Source organism: Euleptes europaea, chromosome 2 (assembly GCF_029931775.1).
Source record: "Euleptes europaea isolate rEulEur1 chromosome 2, rEulEur1.hap1, whole genome shotgun sequence".
Classification (NCBI taxonomy): domain Eukaryota; kingdom Metazoa; phylum Chordata; class Lepidosauria; order Squamata; family Sphaerodactylidae; genus Euleptes; species Euleptes europaea.
Genome location: NC_079313.1, coordinates 80,032,414 through 80,057,458, shown reverse-complemented (window position 1 = coordinate 80,057,458; position 25,045 = coordinate 80,032,414). Strand labels below are relative to the sequence as shown.

The following is a 25,045-nucleotide window of genomic DNA, read 5'->3' as shown; positions in this document are numbered from 1 at the left end:
GATGCATTCAGGCCTGTGCACAGTAGGCTGAGTGGTGCCATTGCTGCCAGAGCTAGAACAAGATAAATATGAGAGAACAGAAAGGAGAACTGAGGTGAAGGGTTGAATAGTAAAGGAACTCGGGCCTTGCCCTGTGTAATGTTGGCCTTGCCTTTGTCATATTGTTGAAAGTGTCTGTCTTGCAGAAGCCAGTCTGTGGAGCGCCCCACCAGTGCTCCTTGGCTAGATCCCAAGCACAAGGAACTGGTGAGTTACTGCACCATGCTGCAAGAACATTCCCACCAGTGCTACGTGAAAGGTAAGGAACAGAAGTACCCTACCTGATGGCAGGCAAAGGAGATGTCACACCCAGCTCTTCTAGCTTGCTACAAGGCTGGGCCTGGGTTTGTCCGGGCTAAGAGAAGGGCTGGGTGCTACCATGTAGCTGTGACAAACTAGTGCCCTCTTGCTTGTAGTGAGCCTGGGGCAGAAATGGGCAGAGTTTCAGCCAGTAAGATGCAGTGCTGCCTTTTTAAATGCTTTGTCATTTCTGCATCTTAACATGTTGACCTTCCAAGGCACCTCTGCATGGCTGTGTAGTGTTTTAATGCTCTTCTCTTCAGGACTGTTCCAGAGTCTGCAGCAGGGCCACAGCATCAGCTGCCCCGACTTGCTCATAGCCGTGGATTATTGCGAGGAGCTTCTTCAAGAGATAGACATCACAAGCTTCCTGCTGACCCTGTGCAGCCACGTGCGCTTCTTCTGTGAGCGCCACCATCACCTGCCCACCAGTTTAGAAAGAGAAACCACGCAAGCCTCCCAGGTGCGGGGTGTGCTAGTCTCTGTCTCCAGGTGAGATTGCTGTTTCCATAGAAACACAATTAGATCAGAAAGAATAGGGAAAGAAAAAAGAGGGTGCTCTTGCTCTGGCAGTGCTGAGTGTTTGGAAGTACAATTTATCTTACAAAGATTTTCTCTGTTCTTCCTGGATGCAGTGGCTGCCTAATGAGAGACTTTGCATGGATCACCCCTTTCTGCACACCCTACAGATGTAATTGGATTTCCAAAATGCATCTTTATAAGCTAGCAGGACTCCTTTCTATAGCCCTGGGGATGTATCAAGTGGGGACGTGGCTCTGGAAGCAACTCAGCATGTTTGTTAAGGCTTTGAATGTGAAAAAAAGGAGAGCATACTGAAGTCAAATGATCAAGAGTGACATTGGGAACCAGTTGCAAAAGCTTTAGATGGTGGAGTTTGAATGGCGAAATCTACACTGGTTTTTGAAAACTTGAACTGTTGAAATTTCAGCAACAATGAATGTAAGATGGATGAAGCTTCAATTTAGTCACAGGAATGTGTACTTTTCCTTTATGAGCCCTAGTAATATTGCCTAGTTTCGGAAATTCTTGGGTAATGTTGCTGGGCTGGATTATGGAGCTGGGTTCAAAAATCATTACTAGCTAGACTTTATACAGCCCTAAGTCGGACTGATCCAATAGTGGATGATTCATAAAATCCAAAACCGGTTCTTTTGCGCTTTTGTGACTGTCTCTCTTACACAGTTAATACATGTGTCTTGTCAGTGCTTCATATTCTTTTAAAGTTAAAAAGCAAGCTTCTGGGTCAGTGAATGAGGAAGTCCAGATGCAGAACTGTGCTAGTTAGCTGAGTTTTTAAAACTTAACTCATGGTGGGGGAGGCAGTAATGTGTTATCACATTTCCTGTCCTGTGTTCTCCACAGCTAGGTTCCTCTCCTTCTGTCCCAACATTCTAGAACTTTTGGTCTCTTATCCAACTCTTTTTTTTCCCCATTCATCCTTCTGACATAATTTCTCTTCATCTTTTCCCTTTCATTTCGGCCTCCTGGCCATTCCTCCGGGGGCGGGGGGGAAACAGCAACAGAAAACAGCCATGAAAATGAATAAAATCTTGTTTGAGCCTGGTAGGATCTTCTTCCCAGGTCCATGGAGCCCTGAGGAAAAGCCACAGAGGCTATCTGCTGTCATTATGCCCATTCCACTGGGAGGTGGTAAACCCCCCCCCCCAGCAGTGTGAACTCCAGTGCCTTCCTTTATGTCCAGGAGATCCTGAGCTGGGACCACTTTCCTCTGAGGCCAGCCCTATTAGCCCAAGCTGGGCAGCAACCAAATCTCGACACATGGGAGGGGGCAAGGGTGGAGGGTGCAGGGCTGTTTGAAAAGCTGAAGGACAAGAAGGTTTGCATGGGGGGATGGCGCTAGAGAGACTAACTTTGTGAAAGGACCCTCGCTGCCTGAACTAAGGGGGCTATCAAAGGCAGGCCTCCTTGTCCTGCTGGGGTTAATTCCATGAAGAGAGCAGTGAAGTTAACCAAAACTCCCTACAGTGTAAGTAGCTGTAAAAAAAGCACTTTGAGTTGCAATGTCACATAGCTGCTGCCTCAGTCTGCATCCTTATGGAGGATCATGGCTACAATCCTCTCCAGGATCAGATGAGCATGCCTATTATATTAGGTGCTTTGGAACACAGGCAGGATAATGCTGCCACAGTCGTCTTGCTTGTGGGCTTGCTAGAGGCACCTGCTGGGCCACTGTGTGAACAGACTGCTGGACTTGATGGGCCTTGGTCTGATCCAGCGTGGCCTTTCTTATGTTTGTATGATGTTCTTATGTACAATGTGGCCCTATCTCCTGGAGGCATCACACAGCTATTCAGCTACCCTCCCAGGATGCACGTACTGCTATGCTGTGTTGACTTACTTTAACTTAGCATTTTGGTTGGGCTTGATAAAAGATATTACATTGGTTTTGTTCTTGGATTTATGTTTACTTGTTATCTTCAATCTTGAGTGGGAGATCTCATGCACTGCTCGGCACACTGGCAGTGCAGTCCTAAGTAGGGTTACTCCCTTCTAACTGTGGGAATAACTGTGCTTAGGGTGGCGCCGTGGAGCTCAAAACCAGGATTGACACCACTAGCTGTTTTTATTTATTGGCTAACTAGCGTAGGGCTGTCTATGGAGAAAGTGGGAAATGTGAATGGGGCAAGGTGAAATCTCACAAGGCTAAGTGGAGCAGAGGAGAATTTCCAGCAGTCAAGGGGCACCATTTGAAAGCCCTGAAAAGCTTGCATGAGTAGAATAAATTATTCAGAATAAGCAAATATATGCATACTACATGTACTCTGTAAAATTTACACTATCTCAATATATCACTTTTTTATGCAGAGTATGCATAACCCTGGGATTTCTGAACTATCAAGGGCAAAGGCTACTCACGGTCAAGCATTTATGTAGAGAAATCTTTGATTCTTTGCATAGGAATATTTTAGGAATAACTGTTCGGGTTGCTTTGTTTGAATCACTTATTTATATTGTAAATGCGGAGAATTTTATTTTCCCAGTATATTAGGATTATGTAACCTGGTGACTTGCAGGTGCATTAGGGCAAGTGTCTGGGGCCATGAAAATGAATAAGGAACCCTTCAAGGCCCTCGCTTCAGTTTCTGACACTTGAGTAGAACCTGACAGACATCCTGAGTCTCCCCCCCCCCCACAAAACCTAATCTTGCTTCCCCAAAGGATAAAAGAATAATATATACCTTGTGGGGAGCCAGGGTCTCCAGTCTGAAGAACCAGCACCCCCACCTAGATGTCTAGGACTTCTGCATATTGAGGAGGTGTATTTATTAATAAATTAAAATATTTATACTTCACCTTTCCTTTACAGCCTTAAAGGTAAAGGTAGTCCTCTGTGCAAGCACCAGGTCATTACTGACCCATGGGTTGATGTCACATCACGATGTTTACTAGGCAGACTATGTTTATGGGGTGGTTTGACATTGCCTTCCCCAGTCATCTTCCCTTTACCCTCTGCAAGCTGTGTATTCATGGAAGGATGGAAGGCTGAGTCTACCTTGAGCCTGCTACCTGAAACCGACTTCTGTCGAGATCAAACTCAGGTCGTTAGCAGAGCTTGGACTGCAAAACTGCAGTTTATCACTCTGCACTATGGGGCTAAAAACCTTAATTACCCCCTCCACAAGAAAAGGCCTGCAGTTTAGAGGCTTCAGCAAATAATCTGGCCTTCCTAAAATCTTTTAAAGACTGCCCCCTTCACCTTCTCATGGAATCTGTTTCACAGGGTGGGAGCTACTATAGAAAAAGCATGGGTCTAATGGAGGCCAGGTGAAACAGCCAGTAGGTGGCAACCTGAGGACCAAGCAAGCCTATCCAAATGAAGAGATTTGTGCCTAAGCTACAGAGAATACAGTAGAGGGCCTTGAAGGTCAGTGGAGTTGTGAACCAGAAATGGAGTAGTCTGCGCAGCTCCAAGCAGTATTTTCTTTATTTCTTTTAAACATTTCTGTGCTGCCTTTCTTCCCAAATAGGGGTCCCCAAGGCGGCGAACATCAAGGCATTAAAGCATTAAAACAGTGTTTGAAACATATAATTAAAATATTTAACAATGCAATAAATACACGTAGACGTACAGACACGACACAACCAGGGAGGAGGGCCAATAAGCACTTACTAAGGGTTTTCCAAAGGAAATAAAAAAAGTCCTCACCCACTGGTGGAAGGGCAACAACAGACAGGGCCCACCTCGCCACTGCTGCCACCTTTTGCCAACAGGAGGCCCAGGTCCGGCAGCACCCCAAGCTACAAGCCCATTCCTTTAGGGGGAGTGCAATCCCATCCAGAACACTCCCTCTGTCCCTCTCCCACCTCAGGTCATCCACTATGGCAACCAAGGCTGTTTCAGTCCCATGGCCAGGCCTGAAACCAGATTGGAATGGATCCAATGCACAGTGTTCCACTATGAGGTTGTGTTAGATGTAATTAGAAATTTGCCATGAGCCAGCAGCTTACCCAAGGCAAATAATTTCTTTGTAGTAAGTGATGTGTGACTATGATAATACTAGGCTGTGTACTCCACTCCCTTGTTTCAAGCCATTAATGGCCAGCAGAACAATGAGTACATCCACAAGAGAAATGTTATTTCAATCCTGGGCTCTCCAGTTCTTTGGCTGCCACCCACTGGAAATCTAGAGCTTCACAAGGTTATCATGGTTGTACACAGTTCTCACCAGATGTTTAAGGAACACCTGGTTTTAAAAAAAATGTTTGCATGGCTTCATTGGGAGAGATACCCAAAATATCAAAAAGCCAGTAAACTGTGTCTTCTATATAGGAGTCTCTACTGCCTTCAGTTCTGACTGGTTACTCTAAATAAGCAACACAGGTGTAAATAGCCAATCAGCAAGTGCATATGAGATAAGGAACACACATGAAGCTGCCATATACTAAATCAGACCCTTGGTCCATCAAAGTCAGTATTGTCTACTCAGACCAGCAGCTGCTTTCCAGGGTCTCAGGTAGAGGTCTTTCACATCACCGACTTGCCTAGTCCCTTTAACTGGAGATGCTGGGGATTGAACCTGGGACCTTCTGCATGCCAAGCAGATGCTCTACCACTGAGCCACAGCCCCTCCCCTAATCTGATATACCAAGATGAGAAACCAATCACAACTCTTAAAAAGCAATTAATCAAGCCTTTTTTTGTAATTGTTCCATCTTACTGTCCAAGACAAAGGATGATCTAAGCAACAGGTGTGTAATCTCTCATTCAACTTGAAAACTCATCAAGAAAAAAGGAATGACATTATTGCTCCTGCAACAGTCCCATACTGAGGAACTGAACCTCTGATTTTAGATCACTTTCCAGCCACGGTCAAGCTAGATTGAACCAATTCCAAAGGTTTGTAGTAAAAACGGACCATATAAATTATAAGAACTGGATCTGTGAGCAGCATCCTAGATTTCTGCTAGATGTCCAGTTAAATATTTTCTTATGTAGAGACTTGGAGAATCCCCTCATCTATATGTAACTATCTTTTGTTCTTGACTGATCAGAATGCTCACATTTTATGGAGCTGGGGGATGGGCGTATGGGGCGATATATGGGCTGCTTCAGATTGAGGAGTACGCTGCTGAGGGATGGGTGTGTGAATAAGGTGCCTGAGGATGGGCGTGCAGGGATAATTGTGACTGAGCTGACTTTTCCTGATCCCACTCTGCAGTGCTGAGACAGAGGATTTCAGCGAGCAAGATTTCCATGTCTCTTCCTGCCCAGCCCAAGAGCCCAAGCAGAGCTGCTGTCCCGAGTTTCCCCTTTCACTACTGGAGAGCAGCCAGCCCTGCCAGGCGCACCCTGACTTGCACAGGATCATCCAGGTACAGGGGAAAGACTGCTTCACTGGGTGTGATAAGAGACAGTAGCACATATGATTAGTCTGGAGAAGAGAGGTTGAGGGGAGACATGATTGCTCTCTAAGTATTTGAAGGGCTGTCACTTTGAGGAGGGCAGGGAGCTGTTCCTGTTGGACTCGCAATAATGGAGGTGGTGAGCTCCCCCTCACTGGCAGTCTTTAAGCAAAGGCTGGAGAAACATTTGTTGGGGATGCTCTAGGCTGATCCTACATTAAGCAGGGGGTTGGACTGGATGGCTTGTATGGACCCTTCCAACTCTATGATTCTATGATCCAAGTGTTCTCTCTTTGCCTTTTCCCTCCTTTATCTCCTAGGAGAAATTCTCGGAGATCGGTAGTTTGCATTTTAAGCCAGTGCCATCCAATCCGCATTATTTCTTCTACTGTCCTCCTTCAGCTAAAAAAGAGGTAGGAAGAGCCATTTATTTTCTCTGCCCTGGGCGGGACACTAGAGGGAGCTGTAGGCTACTAATAGTGCATTCCTAAGGCGAGTTACTCGAGTCTAAGTCCATTCATTTTCAATGGGCTTAGACTGGAGTAACTTTCCTTAGGAATATACTGTAAGAGCCAAAAATGGAAGGATCAAATGGCCAGACTTCATATGTGGTGCACAAGTGGCTTCTTGTCCCTTCTCAGGAGGAACTGTCTCGGGACCATGCAGATAGGAAAGGCAGTGAAGATGTGGAGAGTTCAGAAACGGATCTTGCAGCTGATGAAGGTATGGGAACGTCTGCCTTCCCTATTTATTTAGGAAAATTATTCTGCGTCATACTTGCACTCGGCAACTCTCAACTACAACAATATAACAAAACCAATCAAGACAATAAAAACAAATCACACAATAAAAAAGTGTCAGCCAGAGGAATTATGACCCTCAGGTGTGCATCAGACATCTTTTTTCCTAGAGACCATTACAAACCCAAGAGCCACATTTTATTAGCTGGTGAGAACACCACTGGCAATTGCTTGTCTAGTGAATGAAGAAATGCAAGGCGGACAGAATAAGAATACAGGGCTGTCAGGAGTGAAATTTTAATGAGGCTTGTGGCACACTGTGCCAACAGGCCAGGAGTTTGTGCTACCCAGGGAGGAACAATAGGCAACTTGCCTTCTACATGGGAAAGCCTTTGGAGATTTTCTCAAATTTAAAGTTAGTGCCCATTACCTGGGCTTCTAAAGTCCAATTACACAGGTAATTGACCAGACAATCATATAATCAATGTGTACTCAAGTAATGATGTGTTCTTTTGTCTCAGTGTTTTTCTCATTATAAATATCTCGGTACTCAGTTATGGTTTGACATGTCTCATGTAGCATTCAGTCATGTTCATCTGAAATTATATCTCTATGTTTTCTCATGTGTATGTTAGCATGTGCATGAGAGAAATTTGGCTCATGAACTACTGAGAAAACAGTCCTAAAAGATGTCTCTATACTTTCTAAAACTGGCACATTGTAACAGTGTGCATGCATTAGTTCTGCTACCATGCAGAATTCGTGAGATGCTGCAGAGACAAGTCTGTCATGCATCCAGATGGCAATACGACATGTAACATCCAAAGCCGTTGTCTCAGTATTCACAAAGCATTTATCCCTCCAGGATAGACTTTTTGGAGAGTTTTAGAATACTTTAGTTGGAGAAAGTCCTGTCACCCTTTCAGTACAGCATATCCCTAAACTTCAGATTGTATTCAGCTTGCCTAACGGACTCTTCATACACAGGGAATGCGTCTGCCTGTGGCATTGGCACTGAGAGCGACCCAGAACTGGAGGTGGAATATCGGGACCGGCTGGACCATGAGTTTCTAGAAGCGGATTCCCTGTCAGACACCAACACGGTTAACCAAGATGAGGACTCATTCAGTGTGCTGGGAGACTCTCTAGCAGAGCAAGAACTACTCGAGCAGGACATGCCACCCCTCTTTGTGCACCTGACGTGCTCTGTGAAGCTGCGCAATCAGCACAGTTCTGTGCCTGTTCGCTCGCTGCCCACATGCTTGGGTGAATGAAAAGGGGCCTTGGGCTTGGTGTGGGGTCATAGGGACCGCTGAAAATGCAAGTTTAGTGTAAGCCTACCAGAAATGGCCTGGGAAGTCATATGGTGGAAGCCCAACCTCCCCAGCTATTTGAAAAGTGTACTCTGGCCTGAGTCATGTCTGTTTTCTTTCGCTAGGAGAGGTGCTAGGCTGCCTTGAGAGCTGTAAGGCAATGCACACCATTGACCTCTGTGACCTCTGTGTGACCCTGGACATTTTTGTTCTGACCCTTCCGCTGGAGATCGAAATGGTGAACGACTTGCATCATAATAGGTGGGACCCCTATGGCACTGGGTTGTGTGGAAGGAAGACTTCAAGATGGGTTTGGTTGGTCCCAGTAGGAAGCCAGTAATTCATCCCCCTCTTTTCTGGCAGGTATACATCTGAGAGCAGTGCCTCCTTCACCCGTTCCCCAGGTCGGCCCTCCTCTTTCCGCTCTGATGAGGAGCTTATACACAACTTGGACAGGCTACCATCAACTGTGGATGATGGGTATTAATCCTCTCTATCCCCTGTATACTTGGCTGCCCAAGTGCTGGCCCGTTTGCCGGAACTTTGCATTCTGTTGCATATTCTAACTTTGCATAGCTGTTGGAAGTCCAACTCTGCTAAAAATGAAAGGTCAAATAAATTCCTGACTTGTCTTGCTGACAACTTCATTTTCCAGAAAGTGGAGAGGGAAACACAGGGGTCTGCTGTCTTGGATGTGATTCTCACAAACAAGGAAGAACTGGTTGACGAGATGAAAGTAGTGGGGACCCTGGGTAGTAGTGACCATGTAATTTTGAAATTTACAGTCTTGGGGGAAGGGAAAAGCTGCGAGTAGTCAGACATATAGGTTGAACTTCAGGAAAGCCAATTTTAACAAACTTAAAGTTATGCTAGGTAGAATCCCATGGTCAGAAATACTTAAGGAGAAGGGAGTTCAAGAGGAATGGGAGTTTCTTTAAAGTGAAATATCGAAGGCACACTCACAAACAATTCCTATGAGATGGAAAAATGGGAGGAGCTTAAAAAAGCCAAGGTGGCTCCATAAACATCTTTCTAAAGAATTGAGAAATAAAAAAGACTCATTTAGGAAATGGAAGGAAGGCTTTATGACCAAGGATGAATATAATCAAATAACCAGTGCTTGTAGAGAGAGTGTTAGAACAGCTAAAGTTCAGTATGAGCTTGGGCTAGTGAGAGATGCTAAAAGAAAAGGTTATTTTATGTTCAAAGTAAGAAAAAGCAAGAACATGGTAGCCTCATTGCAGGGACAGGAAAGTAAAATTGTTACAGGTGATGAAGAGAGGGCAGAACTGCTCAATTTCTACTTTTCCTCAATCTTCTCTTGCAAGGGAAATGGTGCTCATCATGGCAAAAACAGGACACATGCTGAGGGAAGGGAGTTGCAGTCTAGGATTGGCATAAAGAAACACCTAGTTTCTTTAAATAAAACTAAGTCCTCAAGGCCAGATGAATTGCATCCAAGGGTACTAAAAGAACTCATGGATGTAATGTCTGAGCCCCCCTGTCCCTTATTTTTGAGAATTCTTGGAGAACAGGTGAGGTGCCAGAAGATTGGAGGCATTTTCAAGAAAGGGGAAAAAGAGGATCCAGGTAACTGACCCATCGACATCTATACCTGGAAATGTTTTTTGAACAAGTCGTCAGACAGTCTGGAGCATTTAGAAAGGACGGCTGTGAATACTAAGAGCCAGCAGGGGTTTCTCAAGAACTAGCCCTGTCAGACTAACCTTATCTCTTTTTTTGAGAAAGTTACTACCTTGCTGGATCAGGGGAATGCTGTAGACTTAGTTTATCTTGATTTCAGAAAGGCTTTTGATAAGGTTCCACATGATATTCTTGTTGACAAGTTGGTAAAATGTGGTTTGGATCCTGTTACTGTTAGGTGGATCTGTAACTGGTTGACAGATCGCACCCAAAGAGTGTTTGTTAATGGTTCCTCATCCTCTTGGAGAGGAGTGACTAGTGGAGTGCCTCGGGGATCTGTCTTGGGCCCTGTGTTGTTCAACATCTTTATAACTGAATTGGATGAAGGAATAGATGGAATGCTTATTAAATTTGCAGATGATACTAAATTGGGAGTGGTAGCAAATATGGTAGAAGACAGAGCTGGGATACAGGATGATCTTGACAGGCTGGAAAACTGTGCTAAAACAAGTAAAATGAATTTCAGTGGAGATAAATATAATGTTCTGCATTTAGGTAGGAAAAAAATCATCCTAATTATAGGATGGGGGAGACTTGTCTTGGCAGTAGTATATGCAAAAAGGATCTAGGGGTCTTAGTAGACCATACACTGAACATGAGTCAGCAGTGTGATGTGGTAGCTAAAAAAGGCAAATGCGATTTTGGGCTGTATCATCAAAACTATAGTGTCCAGATCACATACAGTGATTGTATCACGTTACTCTGCTCTGATTAAACCCCACGTTGAGTATTGTGTTCACTTTTGGGCACCACAATTTAAGAAGGATGTAGAAAAGCTGGAACATGTCCAGAGGAGGGCAATGAAGATGGTGAGGGGTATGGAGACCAAGTCCTATGAGGAAAGGTTGAAGGAGCTCGGTATGGTTAGCCTGGAGAGGCGACAACTAAGAGATGATATGATAACCATCTTCAAGTACTTGAAGGGCTATATATAGAATTGTTTTCTGTTGCCCCAGAAGGTTGGACCAGAACCAGTGGGTTGAAATTAAATCCAAAGAGTTTTCGGCTAAACATTAGGAAGAACTTCCTGACAGTTAGAGCGGTTTCTCAGTGGAACAGGCTTCCTTGGGAGGTGGTGGGCTCTCCTTCCTTGGAGGTTTTTAAGCAGAGGCTAGGCAGCCATCTGACAGCATTGCTGATTCTGTGAACTTAGGCAGATCATGAGAGGGAAGGCGGAAAGGGTTGTGTCAGTGTTTGGCTCTTGTTGCCCTTTCTTACATGCCCAGGGAAATGCCAATTGCCACTTTGGGGTCAGGAAGCAATTTTCATCCAGGCAAGATTGGCCAGGGATCCTGGAAGTTTTTTTGCCATTTTCTGGGCATGGAGTAGGGGTCACTGGGTGTGTGTGGGGGTTGAGGAGGTATTTGTGAATTTCCTGCATTGTGCGGGTGGTTGGACTAGATGACCCTGGCGGTCCCTTCCAACTCTGTGATTCTATGATTCTTCTCTCTTTTTAAGGCATCCAGCACTCTCTAACCTTCCCAGAGTGCACAGGCAAGCTGTTGAAGCCACCATGACAGAGGTAAGTTCCCTTGCCCCTAGCAGCCTGACTCCAGTGAAATATTCCTCCTGTATGCTCTCTTCTTTTACTGCCATCTCTGAATCCTGGAGTGTGGTCTAGCCAAGTACCAGTTTGGAAGCTTTGGCAGGAATGTAACTGCTGGTGAGAAGCCCCACAACAGGGCCTGTGTATGCCTCTCAAAACTTTCTGCCTCTTCTGCTTCAGATCCGCTGGCTATTGGATGATGAAATTGTGTCAGCATTGTGCCACTCACGCCCAATCACCGCTGATATCTTGAGCCGGGTGGCTTCACATGTTTACAGTTCCCAAGGCCGCCCAAGCTGCCACTGCGAGGCTGTCCCCTTGCAGTTTGTGTTTGGTCCTGAGAGTTCTCTCGAAAGGTTTCGTGAGGTAAGAAGTGCTCTGTCCTTACGGTTATTTAGGCTTTCTCCGTATGCCTGCTGTTGTCTGCAGTCCTTAGACTTTTAACTATTGGGTTGTGAGCTGCAGCTAGTCCCTCCAAAGGGCTTTCTATACCACCCTTTCTCACTTTTATGCCTGCAGAATGTTTATTCATTTATTGTAATAATGTCTATCCCCCTTTCTCAACTAAAGGTGATCAAGGTGGCTTACAGACAGTTAAAACAATTTTAGAAGACTAGCACAGAATAATCACCTCTTAAAACAGCAGCAGTAACAGTCATCACTAATAATAGTGAGATTTAAAAATGTAAATTAATTGGCACTAAAATAATCATCAGTAATAATTTAAAACAAAGAGAGGCCAAATGTCAAAACCCATAGCATAAAGATTTAAAGATTTTTAGATGTACGGACATTAATTCCCCCCCCCCATACAAGCACCACACATAATCTAAACAACCTGTTTCAAAAAGAAATATCTCTTTGGCTGGCACCAGAAACTTAGTATACTTGATGCCAGACAAATATCTGTGGGGAGGGAGCTCCATAGAGGGAAGGCAGCATGGTATAGCCCCATCTCGTCAGATCTTGGCAGCTAAGCAAGGTCGGTACTTGGAAGGGAGACCTCAAAATAAGACTCTGCAGAGGAAGGCAATGGCAAACCACCTCTGCTTGATTACTTGTCTAGAAAGCCTGTTGCTGGGGGTCGCCATAAGGCAGGTGTGACTTGATGGCACTTTATACACACGCAGGGAGTTCCAAAATCAAGGCACCCCACAAAAAAATCCTGACTTGCATAACTGCCTGCCTCATTTGAGATACTGGAGGAACAGAGTAGGGCTTCAGATAATGACCACAGTAATGAGAACAATTTAAACGTGATTCATGAGTCCTTCAAATCCTCCGGTCCCAGACCATGTTACTAGCATTTGAAGTTGAGTGCAGAAGTGAATTTGTAACCAGTGTAAATCCTTTAGCACAGGAAGTGTGATTAGATTGTGAGTAACTATCCAATTCATGCCTTTGGAGGAGGGCCCACAGCTAGCAAGCCAGCTAGGGCTGGCCAAAGATGCAACGTGCCACACAAGATACCTGAGCCTCCAGCTATGTGCACAGATCTAACAGCACCCCCAACTGTGAATATCATCTTTCAAGGGGATTGCAGCTCCTTCCTTCCTTCTCAGTTTTTGATTCGACATAGAATCCACTTTGTTCAGTTTATTGGCCTTCCTCCTGCACATTACTGCTTCTCAGCTCTTTTTGGAACATCCTCTGCCTCAACCGATGCTGCTGAAATGGAGAAATATTATTGCTCATCATCAGTATTCTGATGGCAATTAACTAACAGTCTGGACTACACACCCGGCACTTCCATGCAGATACAGAGTAATATGGGGCATAGGCTAGAACCTTGGGGAACCCAATAGCATGAATGCCATAGGTCTGAGCAGCTATCCCCCAACACCACCTTCTGGTACCACTCAGCAAGATAAGAACAGAGCCAACAAAGCACTGCAACAATACTCACCCTGCCAACCAGCCCAGAAGTGTACCATGGTCAGTGATACTGAAAACCGCTGAGAGGTTCTGGCAAATCATCAGGGTTGCACTCTTTGTCTCTTTCCCAGTAGAGGTCATCTGTTGGGGCAGGGTTCCACAAAGGTACTCTCCTATTTGGTACTGGCTGTCACAAACCCACCCTGGGTTCTCACATGTGTGTTGCGTGTTTGCCTGCATGTAAAAGTGTGTTCCTCTTCAGTGCCACCACCCCAAGGTATAAAACCTGTCCTATCACGTAACCAGTGCCTTGAGGAAACCTGGTTAGGCTGCCTCTGAGCAAGTACAAAGGTCAAAGCTTTCAGTTACTTTAGATCTCCCCGTGCATGCACATCCCTAGCATGTAAGAGTGGACTCCTGGGTGTGAGTAGGATTTTAGTCACAGTCTGCTTTTCTAAACAGGGTTAAAGATTATGCTAGTGCACAAACATGGAAAATAGCTGTCCAGCCTAGCAGATATAGATCTAAGAAAAGAAGCATAAAACGTAAGTCTAGCTAAATTACAAGGCAGTTGCCTTAGATGGCACAAACACATTCCCAAACTCCCTGCTGCCCCTTTGCAGAGCAGTTTGGATCCCAGGATAGATCAAAGCATCTGGGCAAAGTATTTGACCACAAAACAAAGGAAGATTCCACCTTTTCAAGCTTCTGCCTGTTTAGGTGAAAACCTCCCGAGTTAGGGATCCTGCCTCTCGTGGGAGAAACCCCAAGCTCTCCCAGTCAGGTCATCTATCAAGCAGCCCTCGTCTTCCTATCCCCGATCAGGTTTTTATGACAGGCATTCATCTCTGTTTGGCATTTAATCCAAATGGACTATCTCCAGAGGAACCCAATTCCTGTCACTTGGCCCTGGCTCATTTTATTACACCTTCTCATGTGAAAATAATTGCCATGACTTCAGGTTCCCCAATCATAACACTGGCAAGTAGATCTTTCATCCTGGCAAATTTGTCCAGGGCCAGCCCCAAATTCCTAATAACGTTTGGGAACTTAGTGAGAACCTCACACCACCTCAATGCTTGAGTCTGGGAAGCAGTAGTAGGGAGGGAACCATGTCACGTTCAGCTTTAGCTGAAGCTGGCTAAGACAGTAGGCTGGTTGGTGGGGCAGTGGAGGCAGAGCTGGGAAAGGTTTGTGTTTCCTCAAAGAGAGGAGAAAGAGAGAAATGATGAACTGAGTGGTGTGCCACCCTCACCGCTCAGAGCTCACCTTCCAACTTGGTATAGTGGTTAAGAGTGGTGGTTTGGAGCAGTGGAATCTGGAGAACTGGGTTTGATTTCCCACTCCTCCACATGAGCAGCAGATTCTAATCTGGTGAACCAGGTTGGTTTCCCCACTCCTCCACATGAAGCCTGCTGGGTGACCTTGAGCTAGTCACAGCTCTCTTAGAGTTCTCTCAGCCCCACCTTCCTCACAGGGAATTACCCCCACGTGCTGATTAACCTTCTCAAAGAACTCTAAGAGGTTGACATAGAAAGTAGTAGCTGGCTACTAAGACCAGCCACAATTTGTGAACACCTCCTTTGGGGTGACCAGGGCAGTTTCCATTCCAAAATCCATTTCATTTCTGAAATCTGACTGAACTGGATCCAGATAATCATTCTCATTCAAGAAAACCTAGCGTTTTCCAACTACCACTTACTCAACCGTATTGCCCCAAAGAGGGATGTGTCCTACTTGGTGATAGTTGGGCCAGATGTTTTCTGGATCTAAGGAAGGCTTCTTTAGGAGGGTCTTCAAGGCCTGGCCGGGGGAGGGCAGAGTAGAAACGGAATAAAAAACAAATAAATGAAGATTACCCCCTTCAGGGATAGTCAGTACCATACTGTCCTTCAATGAGGCATTTTAGCATTTTTCAGAGCTCCCTGGGCAATCTTCTCCATCACCCTGGCAACTGTTTATTGTTTGTTCCTTGCCCATGGAGCTTCATCCCCCTTCTCTTCTTGCAGGAGTTCCAGAGAATGACCCTACCAGGCTATGTGCTCAATGCTGAGGGGAATGATTTCTACTATGTTTCCGTCAGTCGTCTGCCTGCCTCAGTAGGTGGGCCCAGCCCTCCAGCGACACTTGCAAGCACCATGACAGGAGGCAGGTGTGATAGCAGCAACAGGACAGAAGACTCCTTGCCATGTACCACTCCCCCTGAGGAGGCTCATGGTCCTTGGGCATGGCCAGCAAGTGAAAGCAGGACTGGATTGGAGTCAGGAGAATTACTGGGGATGAGTAGCCAAGCGTATGGTGAGGTAGGCTACTAACGGCATTGCTCATATTGCATGTATGATAACTGGGAAGGGTGCATCCTAGAATGCGTTCTCATTTGGAATTAAGTCTTTCTCCGTCCTCTTCACTGTGATGCAGCTGTCAGAGGACGTTTCAAGACTGGAGCAGGCCAGTACTTCAGAGCGTGGCTCTCTGGACGAGGAGTCTACTTTGACCCAGCCACAGGCCTTGGCTTGCTCCTCGGAGAAGTGTAACAATGAGAAATCACCCTCAGCAACACCATCTGTTGCGAGTCTGACAGAGTCTGTGACCACAGGCAGGGAAGGTGAGGAGTTGCCTCCAACTGAATATTTTAATGGGGACCGGGTGATGAAAAGTAGCGTGCAAGAGAGCAGGGTGTGAGATACATGGGATTGTTTGAAATGACCTTAGACTAATTGAAATAATCTTGCAAACTAAGCAATTACAGTTTCCCAAGACATGACTGATGGGGAATGGCTGGCAAGTAGCCAGGGCCCTTAGCAATTCTCAGAGCTCCCCACTGTGAGCCGAAGTCCATGGAAAAAAAAAGAACACGCTCTTGTGTCTGGGACCTAAGCGTTTTATGTTCTGGGTGCAAGCAGACCTGTTCTTGCCTTTGACCCTGTCTTCATCCCTCATTCAAGGTGTTTTTTGCATACTTTTCTAAGTGTGCTTTTTTCCCCACATTCCTATTGACACAAATACAGTGATCTTTCCATTGGTGCGTAATATTGAGATGTTCATGGAAGTTCATGAAGATCATATTCTGCAGTTACTATATGCATTTACAATGCGACAAAGCAATGCTTGCTATGAAAAAATTAGATTTGCCTGTGATTTAAAAAATTTAGAACCTTGGTGGCCATATTTCCCAACTGCCTAAATTCTTCCTGTTCCATTCTATGATACATAGCAAGTTGTACTGGTAGAGATTAACTAATCTGGCAGTTTTAAAAGAAGGTCATTAATTCATGTGTGTGTGTGTAAAGTGCTGTCAAGTCACAGCTGACTTATGGCGACCCCTTATGGCAGGGGTCTCAAAACTGCGGCTCCAGAGCTGCATGCGGCTCTTTGGCCCGTTGAGTGTGGCTCTCCGAACTTGGTTCGGAGTCACTGCTCTTGCGCCCGCTCGCGCTGGCAGCTGGGCTGCAGAGCCGGCGCGCCTGAGAGAGAGAGCGGGCGCGCTGTCTCTCTCTCCCCCCCCCCCCGCCGTGGAGAATGGCCGGGTCCCCCTTTCCCTTGCCCTCAATGGTTGGGAGGCTAAAGCCTCCCCTCCCCTCTAGCTGCGCGATTGCTGGGCGGGCGGCTCGGCGGTTCCTGCCCCCGCCCCCACCTATCAGCTGTTGGGCGGGGCGGGCTTCCTTTGGTAGACCTGGCCTCCGGCTGAGTCCCATTGGGAGGCCATGTCTACCCACTGGCTTTCTTGGCGGTAGACCTGGACTCCAAGGAGGGGAAAAAGTCCCCCTTCAGAGGCCAGGTCTACCAATTGGCTTCTATGGGCCTCCAGAGGCCAGGTATACTGCCAAGAAAGCCAGTGGGTAGACCTGGCCTCCCAATGGGACTTAGCCAGAGGCCAGGTCTACCAATAGGCTTTTATGGTGGTAGACCAGGCCTCCAGACGAGGACTCCAGACGGGGAGGGGGAAATGGCGGGGACTTACAATTTAATTTTTATCAATAAATAAGATCACTATTAAGTATGATATCAAGTTTTATTCAGTGTACCCATAGTTTAATTAAGACTTAAAACTTTAATTAAAGTTTATTAAGTTAATAAACAGTGTACCTACCTATATAGTTTAAGTTTAAGAAATTTGGCTCTCAAAAGAAATCTCAATCGTTGTACTGTTGATATTTGGCTCTTTTGACTAATGAGTTTGCCGACCCCTGCCTTATGGGGTTTTCAAGGCAAGAGACTAACAGAAGTGGTTTGCCAGTGCCTTCCTCTGCATAGCAACCCTGGACTTTCTTGGTGGTCTCCCATCCAAATACTAACCAGGGCTGACCCTGCTTAGCTTCATTAATTCATAGGGTAAGTCGGAACCGACTTGACAGCACTTAACCCGCACTCATACATCAGTGGTTGGTTGAGATAATTTTTCCGAGCCTTGTGAGCCACAGTGGAACGACAGCTTCCAGCTGACCATGGCAGACTACCAGTGATTGACGGCTCATCTGTAATGACAAACCAGAATGGATTCTCATCCTTTTGCCAAGACTAGAAAGTTGAAGATGGCTGTTATACTGGCTAGAATACATACCAATGTATGAGGAGGATTGCCTGATATTTTTGTTTGAAATTTGGCTTATGGTAAAGATCTTCAGAAATTGTTCTCATGCCTGGCTAATTATCAGTCATTTTATTGTGCTTAGGCCACATTGAACTTGGGTGAATCTACTTATGGCTTAATCCCTTCTACGTCTATTCCACAACATGTCTTTCATTTAACAGTATATCAATATAGAAGAGCATTTATGTTGGCTGGGCTGAATGCTTTCCCGTCTAGGGTTACCGAAGGACGCTTTGCAGGCATTCCCTATTCAGATAGAAGCTGCGTATGTGGGGATGGCCATATGGATCATATTTTGCTGTACTGTTGTCGTTGGGATGATCTAAGGTGAACATGTTTAGGGCGACTCCTACTTTATAAATTTTATCTCTCCCTGCAAAGGTTTAATTCAATGGTTGTTATTTGGTACCGATAAAAGAATCACATTATTAGTGGCTAAATTTTTGCAGGCGGTAATTAAATGTAAAAAGGGTTCATTCGGGGGCTTATATTAGTGTGATGCTGCTTGTGGCCTTTTGGCTGTTTAAGCAATATCATTTAAATAAGTAACTTGGGTGAACCCTGGGGGATTCATTTCAGTTTTCTACTCAGCTACCTTATCTATTGCATTATGTTTTGCTTTTTCCTGTATGTCTTCTTTCTTGTCTTTTAAATAGTTTTTATTTATTTACTCGTCCACCTTTTGTGCAGACACTCAAGTTGGATATTAACGCTCTGTGAAATTTTATGTTTTGTTTTGTTCAGGTCAGCTACTTGCTACTTTTTAATGTTATTCAAGTTCTTCTTTTATGTAACACAGTTCAGAAATGGAAAGGATCACACTGAAACTGGCAAACAGCACTTACCGTATATACCCATGTATAAGCCGACCCGCGTATAAGCCGAGGTGCCTAATTTCTCCCCAAAAATGGGGAAAAATTAGGCACCCGCGTATAAGCCGAAGGTCGGCTTATAACCCTTCCCCCCCCCCCGCAGGCTTACCTGACAGGCCTCTCCAGCGGCGAGGGTCCGGCGGCGGCGCGGCCCGGGGGGGCCTGGGCAGCCTTCCTGCGGCTGCAGGAGGCTGCCCCAGGCCGCTCCCGGCGGGAGGAAGCGGCGGCGAGGCCCAGGGGGACCCGGAGCAGCCTTCCTGCGGCTGCAGGAGGCTGCCCAAGGCCCCTCCCGCCCAAAAAAAATGGCAGCGGGGGTGGGGGGGGCCTTGGGCAGCCTCCTGCAGCCGCAGGATGGCTGCCCAAGGCCCCTCCCGCCCGGGAAAAATGGCGGCGGGGGCGGGAAGGGCTGGGGCAGCCTTCCTGCGGCTGCAGGAGGCTGCCCAAGGCCCCTCCCGCCCGGGAAAAATGGCGGCGGGGGCGGGAAGGGCCGGGGCAGCCTTCCTGCGGCTGAAGGAAGGCTGCCCAAGGCCCCTCCCGCCCGGGAAAAATGGCGGCAGGGGCGGGAAGGGCCGGGGCAGCCTTCCTGCGGCTGCAGGATGGCTGCCCAAGGCCCCTCCCGCCCGAAAAAAATGGCGGTGGGGGCGGTGGGGGCTTGGGCAGCCATCCTGCGGTTGCAGGAGGCTGCCCAAGGCCCCTCCCGCCCGGGAAAAATGGCGGCGGGGGCCGGGGGGCCGGGGCAGCCTTCCTGCGGCTGCAGGAGGCTGCCCCAGGCCGCTCCCGGCGGCAGGAAGCAGCACGGGCCCGGCGGCGGCGGCGACGGCGGTAAGTTTCCCCCCTCCCTCCTCCCTCCCTCCCCCGTATTGACCCGCGTATAAGCCGAGGCCGGCTTTTTCAGCCCATTTTTGGGGCTGAAAAACTCGGCTTATACGCGAGTATATACGGTACTGGTTCTCTCTTTTAATTTGCACCTCCTATCCTGACCTTAAGGACTGCTTGGTTTCACCCTCATCATTATTCTTTAGAGATTTATTCTTAAGACATTATTCTTAAGACAGCAAAGACATTTGCTGTGTTTTATAATGTATACCATTTGCCATGGCTGTACTTTGTAGGAAGCAGTGCCTCCTACACTTTAAATTGCTTGTAGAACAAAAACTACCCTTTCAGATGTCTGAATTGTCAGTGTTAAAGCTGGCTGGATTTGCAAAGACTCGCGCTTGCCCTTCCTCTCCTAAGGGTGTCTGTTAAAGTGCTTTTCATGGTTTCTCTGCTTCAATATTGATTTTTCTGTAATCAAAGCCCCTTTAGTGCTGTTGGGTTCATGAGATCACAAGCTCTAAAAAGGCTGCAGCACTTGCATGCTTCATGAAGCCAATCTTGTTTTAGTTTCTTTCATCAGACAACCCATGCAGCAGCTGGAGCGCAAACAGTTTTGTGTGATGCTGGCATCCTTCTTTTGTAAACCCATTTGTTGATGTGTGGGCTGTAAACTCCCAGCCAAAGGGCTTGACATGAATCTCTGACTCATAATAAGAAGATAATTGGGGGACTCGAAATGTCACAGGGGGCAGTTTGTCAAGACCTCTCGTCTGACCTCTGTTCCCTATAGGTTGTGGGAAGCAGCATCCCAGTCGGGTGCACAGCCTGGTGTCCAGTCAAGGTAGCATGGATTCTGATCTCCTAGGTGAGTGGATAAACTGGATCATCCTTGTGCAGAAACTAAGAGAAAGATGTTTTGTGGGATAGGTGCAGTTAGGAGTTCTTTTACTAGGGCCTAAGCACTGGCTTTGTATGAACAAGGGCCTTTTTATCAGCCTTCCATCAGGATAGATTGGCCAAGCTACTCACAAGATTGGGTATGTATGTGCAATTCCTTTTCTAGGGTATGATGGTGGCAGCAGCGATTCTGAATGTGAGGAGGCAATGATGAGTGACCTGGAATCCAAGTGCCCTCTCATGCCTGACTTCTGGCTGATCATAAAAATCTACCAGGATCGGGTGGAAGTCTGTTCTCACACACGGTAATAGTGTCTTCTTCTGTCCCTTTCCAATACCCCCTAGCTGGGATTCTGATTCTCAAGAGGATGACTGTGGCTTTTACACAGAGGTCTCTCTAACCACCCCCTTATTTCATCTTAGTCAAGGACTACAGCTGGCTTCTGAACTGTATTGTCACTTGCTCTGGCCAGCCCTAATGTTAGCCGTTCTGTGACTTGCTCAAGTTGTTTTTTGTGTTCCTGAAGATGGGAGAGGAGGATATATTCATATTTATTTGTTAAAATATTAAATCCTGCGTTTTTCTTATGGCTTAAGGCAGCTTACAGTTTTAAAAATTAAAAACATACAAAATGCAGTAAAACCTCATTTACTCTCCTCCGAGACGAAATGTCTGCAGCTTAAACCCCATTAAAAGCCTTTACAAATAACATGGCCTTATAGCACCTCCTAAAAACTTCTACAGACAGTGCTGCCCTCTCCTCCCCTCCTCAAGGATCCCACTCCACAGGGTGGAGACTTCTATAGAAAATGAATGGGGTCGATACTGAGACCAGCTAGTCTCCTGTCTCCCACCCTGTGTTGGTGGGTTCTCAACGACTATCGGTGCTCAGCTGTTTTCTGTATGTCAATGTGTTCAGTCTCTTAGTGGTGCAATACCAGATGATCATCTTTATCTGTACATCCTATTGCTCTCAAACATGGGAGCTTCTCAGGGCCTCCTGACCTCATGAGACTTTTTCTTTTCCTCTTAACACAGCAGCTTGAGTGCAGTGAAATCAGCCCTGAATGAGGAAGGGGAGTGTGTACATCTTCACCGTAGTGTGGTGAAGAAAGTTGGCGAGATCTGCCGCATTGTTAATCAGGTAACTATGATACATTCAGGCTGTGCTCATGTCCCCTATAGATGGCAGAGGTATTTCCCTACTAGTTCACAGCATGAGTATGGTCACCAGAGCCTAAGAGAAGACAAGAGTGCAGGTGAAACAACAGAGATTTGTAACCAGGAAAGTCAAATTCTGCAGTGCCTTGAAAATTAAGGGGTATTCATGGCTATTAGTTAGAATGGATAATAGTCATGCAGCATACCTATTCTCTCTAGTATCAGTGGAGCATGCCTGTTATATTGGGTGCGGTGGAACACAGGCAGGATGGTGCTGCTGCAGTCGTCTTGTTTGTGGCTTCCTAGAGGCACCTGGTTGGCCACTGTGTGAACAGACTGCTGGACTTGATGGGCCTTGGTCTGATCCAGCAGGGCCTTTCTTATGTTCTTATGTTCGCTGAAAGCAAAGAAAATTAGAAATTGTGCAAATAATATTGAGAAACTATAATGAGATCTACTTTAATCTCAGAGTTCTTGAACAAACACTGATCTGTCTTTTCACCTTAAATCACGAGGACCGCGTAACCGACATTTTTAATGTGGAAATTTAAGGCTTCCAGGTGCTGGGTAAATGTACTAAATTTTGTGCAGTTACAACCATCAAGGCTCTAACACAAGTACAGTTCCAGACTTTGCTTTATAAGTCATGCCAGCAGTACCAAAAAGTAGAGACTATGGCTGGATTGACCTGGGTAAGGAAACATTCCACTCCATCTTTGCTGTTCTCTTCCTTTGTCTTAGCGGCTGTTGCTACAGGATCTGCATGACAGTCACATTTGTAATTCTCTGTTGGTTGCTGAGAGTGAGGAGGACATCTGGAAAAGCGAGACACCATATACCTACCGGCAACGCACTGGGCCTGATGGTAAGAGCTTTGAGCAATATCCATACACAAAATATGCTATTTTTTGCCAGCATGCTGTGCCTTACAGCGCAACATCTTTACCTTCCCTCCACCACTATGGCACAGCAGTGTCCTCATGTCCTTCCTGGTGACATTTAGAGGCAGGCACCCTACAAACCACAGAAGGAAAGTCTCTGGCTTATTTCCAGTCATGACCTAGAAGTATCTTGTGTTTTGACACCAGGAGAATCCTTTCCATTGTCCCATGAGCTGTGATGTGCTACGACACTTCTCAGCACAGGACCCCAGGAGGTTCCTTTGTCAGGATGCTTAAGAGGCTCTTATTTTTTGCGCATGAAGGAAGGAAGAGGGATGGCAAAGGCGGTCTCTGTGCTGAATAGGTGGGCTGTCTGTCAGATATCCCTTTGGAGAACTTGCACACTGACCATCCTTTTCCTCTGTGCAGATTACCCTGGAGAGGAAAGCTACCAGCCTCGTGACTACCTGGCGGCCACCATGCAGTTTATGCCCGGACACTTTGCATGCGATGCCGTCTGGAGCACCATTATCCACGTACACTCGCGGCTCAAGATGGGGCCCAACATGGGTGTTGCGCGTGGTGGGTGACTGGATGCAGGCAACGCTTCCTAATGGGGAGGATTACAGGGAGACACCCCCCCCCCCAGGAACTCTCCTCTGTTCCTAGGCAGCAAGATCTGTCCTGTTGTCAAGCCTCCTTGGCTGCAGCCTGTTGGTGATACAAGTAATTGCTAGGATTGGAGCGAGAGCTGGGTTATCAAAAAGGGTCGAGGCAGGCTGTGAGGAGGGACTAAGTTGGGATACTGACTAGGCAGCCCATCTGTAAACTCCGTAGAGAAAGGGTGAGATAATGGATTAGATGAGCCAGACTGATACACTCGTGTAATCAAAGAGAAGCACTTTTATCAAGAAAGTAAAGCAAGCTTTAACATAAACCCTCTGCAGTGTAGCCATTTATTAGTAGAAGAGGCCTGGGTGGTGGGGAGGCAAGAAGTTATCTCCTCGCAGGCTGAAAAAAGCTGTGTAAACAACTGCCTCAAAGACCTCTGTTTCAAATTTAAGAAAACACCCAAAAGCACTAGATACTACTTATAAGAAGCCCATTTGAAACAAAGATTTTTTTTGTCTTAGTTTAAAATACATGTGGATTTAATATTTTTATCAAAGATATTTAATACCCATTTTATGAAAAACCTCATAGGCTTTTTATTACAACAATAATGGAGTGTGTCAGGAATAGACAGTGGACAGAGCCAGTTGTCAAAACCGGTTGAATTAATACTAGATTTGCAGCATTGAAGGCTGGCAGGGCAGCATTCATGTTAGAGATACCAATGGGTGGTGTGTTGGGCCTGTCCCTGTGGTGGTTAGCTGTCCCTCTCTTTCTCCCCTGCAGCCATCCAAGCCCTGCGCTCCGTGCTCAATGCCTTCTCAGTTGTTAACAGAAAGAATATGTTCGTTTATCAGGAGCGTTCAACCAAGTCCGTTTTCTACTTGCGGTAAGAGTTGGCATGCCCCAGCACAGCTGCTTTCTCTGCTAGTTCCCAAAGCTCAGACATGTTTCTGTCTCTCAATCCCTGCCCCATAAGCAGAGGAGCCATGGTCCTTTCGTCTCCTCTGCTGCCGATTCAGTGGGATGATTCTAAACTCAGCACCTTGATTTACTTTTTTTGTTTCTCAAACTGCCTCAGGCTCTCTGAAACCACCTCTAGTGGAAAGAGCGGGGAAGGGGAGATCGTCCTGAGTCTTGCCTGCCGTTCACTGGCACTTTCACGCAGCCAGGAGCCCATATATATTGAGGACCTGAGTGTGAGTCTGTTTTCTCACAGGGATCTCCTGCACCTTGAACAAGAGAGAGATTGAGCAGGCTGGGTATAGTCTGCTCTTTTTCCCAGGAGGGCTTGCGTTCAATTTTCAAGCTTCTTCTGTTCTCCTTGGCAGGGTTCTCACTCCTCCTTGGACACAGCCTCTTGCCGCAGTGTGGATTCAGCCCGTCCTGTCAGCCAAGTGGACAGACACATCCAGCTGGTAGTTCACGGAGTGGCACAGGCAGGTGAGCCACAGACTCATAGCAGGTATCAATTGAAGCGGGTAGAAAGGAACAGGAGGGCCATGCAGAAGTCTTACTGCTGCAAGCACGAGATCTTGTCTCCATAGAAAGAAAGACTGCCACTGGAGTTGGGATCCAGTACTTTCGGGGTGTGGGTGTGTGGAGGGGCGGGGGAGCCATTGATCCCACTACCTTTATTTTCCCGGTGTCAGCCCACCTGTAACCTCTTCAATGTGGTAGATGAAAGCAGTGAAGGCGGGTAAATGGGAAGCTAAACCTAAAGGGCAACTTCCCCACTGTGTGGTCTGTTGTACAGTGGAGCGAGCTGTTTAGGCAGAGAAACAGGCAGGCAGAAGGGACTGTCTTAC

General features: G+C 46.5%; 1 protein-coding gene across 1 annotated transcript in view; it reads left to right on the top strand.

The window, feature by feature from the left end:
- Nucleotides 1-25,045, top strand: part of SZT2 (SZT2 subunit of KICSTOR complex) — an 86,624-nt gene that overhangs the window by 35,934 nt on the left and 25,645 nt on the right. The window contains exons 27-46 of the mRNA XM_056844183.1: nucleotides 186-298; nucleotides 603-831; nucleotides 6,042-6,195; nucleotides 6,546-6,638; nucleotides 6,867-6,948; nucleotides 7,953-8,231; nucleotides 8,404-8,539; nucleotides 8,642-8,758; nucleotides 11,441-11,504; nucleotides 11,709-11,894; nucleotides 15,413-15,706; nucleotides 15,822-16,008; nucleotides 20,476-20,550; nucleotides 20,749-20,887; nucleotides 21,622-21,727; nucleotides 22,486-22,609; nucleotides 23,055-23,207; nucleotides 24,024-24,126; nucleotides 24,319-24,436; nucleotides 24,569-24,680. Of these exons, the coding sequence (XP_056700161.1) occupies nucleotides 186-298; nucleotides 603-831; nucleotides 6,042-6,195; nucleotides 6,546-6,638; nucleotides 6,867-6,948; nucleotides 7,953-8,231; nucleotides 8,404-8,539; nucleotides 8,642-8,758; nucleotides 11,441-11,504; nucleotides 11,709-11,894; nucleotides 15,413-15,706; nucleotides 15,822-16,008; nucleotides 20,476-20,550; nucleotides 20,749-20,887; nucleotides 21,622-21,727; nucleotides 22,486-22,609; nucleotides 23,055-23,207; nucleotides 24,024-24,126; nucleotides 24,319-24,436; nucleotides 24,569-24,680 (2,864 nt within the window). The remainder of the gene's footprint in view (nucleotides 1-185; nucleotides 299-602; nucleotides 832-6,041; nucleotides 6,196-6,545; nucleotides 6,639-6,866; nucleotides 6,949-7,952; nucleotides 8,232-8,403; nucleotides 8,540-8,641; nucleotides 8,759-11,440; nucleotides 11,505-11,708; nucleotides 11,895-15,412; nucleotides 15,707-15,821; nucleotides 16,009-20,475; nucleotides 20,551-20,748; nucleotides 20,888-21,621; nucleotides 21,728-22,485; nucleotides 22,610-23,054; nucleotides 23,208-24,023; nucleotides 24,127-24,318; nucleotides 24,437-24,568; nucleotides 24,681-25,045) is intronic.